The 7,308-nt window shown below is 40.8% G+C and overlaps 2 protein-coding genes and 1 non-coding gene across 3 annotated transcripts in view; 1 reads left to right on the top strand and 2 right to left on the bottom strand.

The window, feature by feature from the left end:
- Positions 1-6,311, top strand: part of MPP4 (membrane palmitoylated protein 4) — a 45,333-nt gene extending 39,022 nt beyond the window's left edge. The window contains exons 17-19 of the mRNA XM_035008343.1: positions 209-317; positions 1,462-1,596; positions 5,477-6,311. Coding sequence (XP_034864234.1) covers positions 209-317; positions 1,462-1,596; positions 5,477-5,668 — 436 coding nt within the window. The 3' untranslated portion in view covers positions 5,669-6,311. The remainder of the gene's footprint in view (positions 1-208; positions 318-1,461; positions 1,597-5,476) is intronic.
- On the bottom strand, positions 2,620-2,721 carry LOC118012745. The gene has a single exon (XR_004679808.1). It is a non-coding gene; the product is annotated as a U6 spliceosomal RNA (small nuclear RNA).
- On the bottom strand, positions 3,121-4,486 carry LOC118012146 (replication termination factor 2-like). The gene is given in 2 exon segments (XM_035007378.1): positions 3,121-3,664; positions 3,667-4,486. Coding segments are annotated over 2 exon segments (1,077 nt in total). The 5' UTR covers positions 4,478-4,486; the 3' UTR covers positions 3,121-3,398.
- Positions 6,312-7,308: the final 997 nt, after the last annotated feature.

Genomic DNA, 7,308 nt, shown 5'->3' on the forward strand with positions numbered 1-7,308 from the left:
TCATTGGGTTTGGAGTGGGAGCAGAATTGAAATTGCAAATTTTAGAGACTTTGGAGAAAGAGTTAAGTCCTAGATCCTTTAATATTTTTTTCCTGTCAATTTTCCACTTGTGCTGGCGAAGTCCACATATTTACATCCTATCTATGTTACTACTAGTAATATTTCACTTGTAGAAAGAGTTCTTGTTCTCCTTGTGGCACCCTTGCAGGATGCTCGAGTATGGTGAGTACAAAGGCCACCTGTATGGCACAAGTGTGGATGCTGTTCAAACAGTCCTTGATGAAGGAAAGATCTGTGTCATGGACTTAGAGCCTCAGGTAGGTGTGTGGTGGAAGGTTTCCCATCTCCCCAAAGTAATGAATGAATGTCATGAGTTTTGTGCACATGCTGTAAGTTGTAGTTGAGACATTTTATTCTGTTAGCCTTTTAGGGATAAGACCACTTACCATATCTAAGGGCCAGGATCTTATGTGAAGGAACAGTTCACCAGTATCTTGTCTTTAGTTAGGAAAGGAGTCTTGCTTCTCAGATACAAAAAGAGAACTGAGCTGGTGGCTATAAAGAAAAGTTCGAATCCTGCTTTGACCTTGATCACAAAGGCATCAAGGAAATTGGTGGAGGGAATATGTTGCTTGACACAAGGAGGTGAGGTTCCTATGTGATTGTATCTACAGCTCCCTCTGAGACCATATGTGGAATGAGGCAGGAGTGAGCCAGGTAAGATAAAAAGCACACAATGTGTAGGCTCCATTTTTTTTGATCCTTGTATTTTGGGGTTTTTTTTGTAGTCATTTAAAAATAGACCACATGCGCTAAAGAGAATCAGGGGATAAGACAGTTGTTCTTCCTTGGGTCAAGGCTGGTGGTCAGTGTGAACATGTCAGTAGTATCCAATATAAGATAATAACAAGAGGAAAGGGAAGTGAGGATGAAACAGAACTGATCCACCTTTAGAGTTTGTCTTTGTCTTTGTGCCATGAGATTATGTATAGAATCCTATTCTCAGATTTCAGAAGGGTGTCATGACTAGTAAGAGGAAGAGCCACAGTTTAAACTTAATTTTGATTTTCTTAATTATTAAAATGTTTATTTTTTAGAGTTGAGGAATTGGGGGCAAAGGAGAATAAATAAAAATAAATTGCTAAAAATAATTGATTTCTTTTTTTTTTTTTTTAAGATTTTATTTATTTGACAGAGAGAGAGACAACGAGAGAGGGAACACAAGCAGGGGGAGTGGGAGAGGGAGAAGCAGGCTTTCCGCTGAGCAGGGAGCCCCATGCAGGGCTGGATCCCAGGACCCTGGGATCATGACCTGAGCCAAAGGCAGATGCTTAATGACTGAGCCACCCAGGCACCCCGATAATCGTTGATTCCTGATCTGAGAAATTTTGAGAACATTTGTGTTTACTCTAGGAAATTAAGACTTCTATTTTTAAATGTGCACTTAATTTTTCTGTGTAGGGTATTCAAGTAGCTCGAACCCAGGAACTGAAGCCTTATGTCATATTTATAAAGCCACCTAACATGAGTTGTATGAAGGAATCTCGGAAAAATGCCAAGATCATTACAGACTACTTTGTGGACATGAAGTTCAAGGTAAGATACAGAGGAAATAGATGAATGTATTTTTTTTCTAGTAAAAAGTCACTGTATTGTTTCCACAACATCCCTATGTTAAGGAATGTGATTTTTGTTTCTAATGAAAAATGCCCTTATGATTTATCCTTTTTACTGGACATGATTTGTAGACATTAAAATAAAGTATAATAAATGCTATGATGCTGCTCTTATTTTTTTCTTTTTTCTAGTCTAGCTTAAAAAAAAAAAAAGAACTCAAACCAGAGTTTGCAAAGCCACACGGAAACTGGGTGTGCATAAGACTGACGTTTACATTTTATTATTTATTGAATGAAAAAGTTTGAGAATTTACTTTAAAAATGCTGTAGTGAATGGGGCACCTGGGTGGCTGAGTCGGTTAAGTGTCTGCCTTTGGCTCAGGTCATGATCCCGGGGTCTTGGGATTGAGCCCCCACCCCCCTCGAACTCCCTGCTCAGCGGGGAATCTACTTCTCCCTCCCCCTCTGCCCCTCTCCCCCTGCCTCTGCCCCCTCCCTGCTCTTGCATGCTCTTTCTCTCAAATAAATAAAATCTTTTTAAAAAATGCTGTGGTGAATATATCTTATCTGTAATATGAGGTATCTCTATAAAATGTATTTCTAAATGCAAACATCATGTATTAATGATGATGGAAATTATAGAGAGGCCGGGACAAGTGGGATTAATCAGTGAACTCTTCCTAGAATAGGTAATTTTTTTTCAGTTTTTTTTTTAAATTAAATCCACCTTAACTATTTTAAATAATCATAAATATTCAGCAAGATGTATAAATCTTATATGTAACAGCTCAATGAATTTTTACCTGTGCATGCACCCAGATAACCATCACCTAGATCAAGATATTATATTCACTTATTTTGTGTGTGTGTATGTATGGTAAAAAACACATAAAACACAAAACTTACCATCCTAACCATTTTTAACTGTACAGTTCAGTAGTGTTAAGTATATTTACATTGTGAAACAGATCTCTAGAATTTTTCATCTTATAAAAGTGAAATTAAACATATAGAATGCATCACAAATTTGCATGTCTTGCATGCATAGGGGCCATGTTTATCTGTATTGTTTCCAATTTAATACATGTGCTGCTGAAGTGAGCAAGATTATATTATTATATAATCCCTTGTTATTATTTCTATCTTCATATTTTTTGTGACTACTGTATGAAAGTCTGATTCTTCAGTTTGCATTTCAGACAGTGGAGTCCATGGATATATTCTCTGAATCTTACGGGCATTTAAAATTGTGTTCTCATTTTTATGGTGATCTAAACAAATTAACAAAATTGTTTCTGGGTCATGAGTATGGTCATCTTGTAAAGGAGTACCGCTACGACATTTCAGCGCCTGCATTTGTGTTTATGATTTTTTTTTTTTTTTTGAGAGAAAGGGCGGACTTGCTTTATTTTTATACCAAACCCTCAGGTGCCCAACTAGAAGGCTTTCGTCTTGAAAGTGATAAAAGAAAGGAACCTCCCTAAACACTCGACCGGCAAGCTCTGCTCGGGGGGCACAGAGGCTGCCAGCAAACAGACGTGCAGGCGGAGTGCATGTAAAGCTCACTTTCTAAAGTACAATTTTGCGTGGCCTGTTCCACGGTTGGCAGCAAAATCATTAGAATTTTAGGCAAAATGGGCCAACCACACACCCCAAGGGATCTGGAGTCTTTATCTCAAGCGTAAAAAGTGCAGCCACGCATGTTCCGGGGCCGTGGGGAGGGCACGAGCCTGTGGGAGGGGGCGGGCGGGGCCTGCACGTCCCCTCGGGAACCCACGCGCCTCACAAGCACAAGCGACCACACCAGCTCCGAGGTTGGGAGGACGACTTTACAGCTCGGCGCCAAGGGAGAGCTAGCAGGGAACAGGGCACAGTAACGCCCACGCCACCTGCCCCGCGGAAACCCGAGGCGCCTGCGCGGCGTGGAGCGGGGCACGGGCTTCGGAAACAGTAGGACGCGCGGGTGACCCAGTGGGCGGACTCCTCCTTGGAGCGCTTGGCGGAGCTGTGAGTCGTGAAAAGGGACTTGTAAACTTCCGATTCTTCCTGTCGGCAGTGGACCTCTTTGTGGTTCCACGCAGAGGCTTCCCGACTTTTCCAGAAGAGCTCCCGTTTGCTGCTGCACTTTTGGGAGCTGAGTTGCCTTTCTTCTCTCTAGAATCAAGGCTGGTTTCTTCAGGCTTCCCCGTCTTAATTTTTGATGGCCCTGGGGATTCTTCGCTGACACCTGGCTTTGAGACAGACTCTGCCGCCTTGGGTTTCTTTGCTTTCTTCCCCAGCCTCGCCCTCAGCCTCCTCTCCTCCATCCTCCTCTTCAGCGTTTCCACGTCCTCCTTGGTGCCGTTGAGCACGATGACGTAGTCCTCCTGGAAGGCAGCCCCACGTGTGTGACAAACTTCTGCTTTTATCTCTTTCAAGGCTCGTTCAGAAAACACACAACCACAGCACCGCAGGAAGCAAAACCTGTGCGGGCCATTCATCTCCAAGCCCACAACGGGGCAGATGAAACGTGCCCGCTGGACGTCATCGTGTTTGTCACCTTTTGTGTTTTCTTTGTCCCCGTCCCAGGCAGGATTATCAGAAAGCCTTAGTTCTGTCACATTTTTAATGCTTTTAATGTGAGATGCTGCCTTCCCAAGAGCCTTTTCAGAAGATTTGTCCCATAGAAACTCAATGACGGCATCTTTGTTACAAAGTCCGCCAAGTTCACAGGCAACTATTGGTCGCCTTAATATTTCTTGACTTAGAGTATAATAGTTCCATTGGGCCACTAATTCAGCATCTTGGTCAACCTTCTCCATCTTCTTCAACCCCTTCACCAGTTCGTGTCTCTTGGGGATTCTTCCTCCGTTGCAACCCATCGCCAGCCAGGAGTCAAGAGTCAGTAGCGATATCTATTTGTGTTTATGATTGCACTGGCAACAAGTTGTACTATTTTATTTTTTATTTTTATTTTTTTTAAATCTTTTTTTTTTTTAAAGAGTTTATTTATTTATTTATTTGACAGAGACAGAGATAGCGAGAGCGGGAACACAAGCAGCGGGAGTGGGAGAGGGAGAAGCAGGCTTCCCGCGGAGCAGGGAGCCCGATGCGGGGCTCGATCCCAGGACCCTGGGATCACGACCCGAGCCGAAGGCAGACACTTAACGACTGAGCCACCCAGGCGCCCCAAGTTGTACTATTTTAATTGTTGTGGACAAATAAGAAAATAACAGCAAGGAACTTAACGCATAGTGCCAAATGAAGGTCAAATGACCTTCACTAAATGAACGTTTCGTATTACTGGAAATGGATAATATTAAAGGTGATTTAGGTCATGTCAGCATGAAGCAAAGGACAATTAGGGTATGCCTAATTCACTAGAACCAGGTCATACCATCCTCATGTTGAAAGTGGCAAAATAATGTCATTCTTATCAGTATTTAATTTCAGGAACTGTATTTTACTTTATAAAACTTCATTTGCAATTTATGTAAAAGTTTTCTATTTAACTGGTAAATTTGTTTTTTTTTTCTTTCTCTTCCTTTCTTCTTTCTTTCTTTTTTTTTTATGTACAGTTTGAAAGCTTCAAGTGTTTAGATAATAGAATAAGAAAATTTGAGTCCAAATGGGAAGTTGAGGGGATTGTTCTGGCTACCATTACTTAGTTTTGCAAAACCTTGACCAGGGAAACATTAAGTAAGGCTAAAGATAGAAACATAAATTTTGTGGTTTAGAAGAGAGGATGTTTATTTGACCTAAGTGTTTTCGTAAATAGCTTCACAACTGAATATAACAGCAAAACAAATTGGGTATCATTTCTATTTATCTCATTAAGTCTGTTGCTATCCATATATATTTTTTTTAAATCTCTCATAAAGGATGAAGATCTACAAGAGATGGAGGATTTAGCCCAAAAAATGGAGGCACAGTTTGGCCAGTTTTTTGATCATGTGATTGTGAATGACAACTTGCAAGATGCATGTGCCCAGTTGTTGTCTGCTGTTCAGAAGGCTCAGGAGGAGCCTCAGTGGGTACCAGCACCGTGGGTTTCCTCGGATACTGAGTGTTAAGGAAGCCTCCTGCTTTGTGCCAGAGTTGTAACTATACCCATCTGTAACAGAGCTCTGGAATAACGGCTGCAAAGCAAAACAACAGTATTTGCTCCCTTTGTAATGTATGCAACTTTAAACGTGGTGCAGTTTATTCATTAAGCTTATTTGAAAAAAAATATTTGCAGTGTATGCATGTAGAATTACCTCCTTGGCTTTCAGGAAAAAAAAAAGTTTTCCTTTACCTCATATGCAGCAGTGGTAAGAATACAAACAATGTTAAGCCACTGAGTGTGAAACCCTTTTATAGATTTCGTATGGTCTTTGTACAATTCAGATAAAAGAGCTTCCCTAAATAAAATAAGTAGTACTTAATTTCAGAAACTGTATTTAACCTCATGCAATTTCTGTTTTATGAAAACGGCTTTTACAAAAGTGCCTACTTGACTGACTCGGCAAGAAAAAAGGGTTAATGTACACATTTCACATCTAACATGAAAACGTACAGAAATGGCACTGCCCTCATCATTTATACATCAGTCTACAAGGAAAAAATTATTCTTCTGATCAGAGCTGTAACCATCATTAATTTGCCTAAAAGCCAATATCCACATCACGCCTAAATTAGGAAAGGGCAATTGACTTTAGTCCTAGAGATCGGTATCTGAGAAAACCGTAAGATGAGACTGCTATTCCAGGAAGTCTTATTTTTCTTTCATCCCTAGGTCTTGAGACTTCCAGTCAGTCTTGCTGCTCCTGTATCTGTCTTCTGCATCATTCTCTAATGTTCCCCATACCCACACTCTACCCCTCTACCCCTCCAATATCTTTCTTAACTATAAAACAAACCAAGTGCATACTTCAAAATATTTTTAGTTTTTTACTTGAAGTGATCTTTAAAAAAAAAAAAAAAAAACCCAAGAAAAAATTAAACCCAACCTTCCCCCCCACCAAAAAAAAAACCCAACCAAAGAAAATTAAGTCATTTTTAATGATAACGTGAACTTGGATCTGATTTATGCTGTGGGTTTGGTTGGTTGGTTGGGTTTTTGTTTGTTTGTTTGTTTGTTTTTTTGAGAAAAATCTTTCCCAAACGTGATTTACAGAGATGGAGGATAAGCAACTGGTGAAATTTTGAGAGTTGCCTGTATCAACACACAGACACACACACACACACACACAACTGGAAGAAATCTGATATTTGTATCAATACATACCCATCCTGAAACATTGGGCTTGGGGGCGGGGAGAAGGGGGCATCTCTAGCACCCTACAAAGGCGGTGCACGAGTTGTGTCTTTCCACAATGTCAGCTTTATTCACTCATAAAGCAGGGTTTACACAATTTTAACAGGAGTAGGATTCCAAACTGAATGACATCTCACTGCCTGTTTAACTTGGCTTCACATACGCCACACAAGAAACGATACAAAGTCACATAATAAACGAGATACAAGGGTAAGAAGTTAAAGAACCAAACGCCAAGTCAGTGAGTGAGTGCCTAGTTGAGAGGAAAACTCAGTCTGGTAGGGGTCAGCTCTGGGTGCTTACTGCTTATTATGTTCAAGCAGTGGAGGGGTCTCTATTTTGTTGAGATCAGTCGGGAGGTTGCCTTTCAAATGCAGTCAGGCTTGGAAGACGAGTCAGCGTCTGGAGAATCTG

Source organism: Mirounga leonina, unplaced genomic scaffold, assembly GCF_011800145.1.
Source record: "Mirounga leonina isolate KUSES-001 unplaced genomic scaffold, KU_Mleo_1.0 Mir_151, whole genome shotgun sequence".
In the NCBI taxonomy this organism is placed as follows: Eukaryota; Metazoa; Chordata; class Mammalia; order Carnivora; family Phocidae; genus Mirounga; species Mirounga leonina.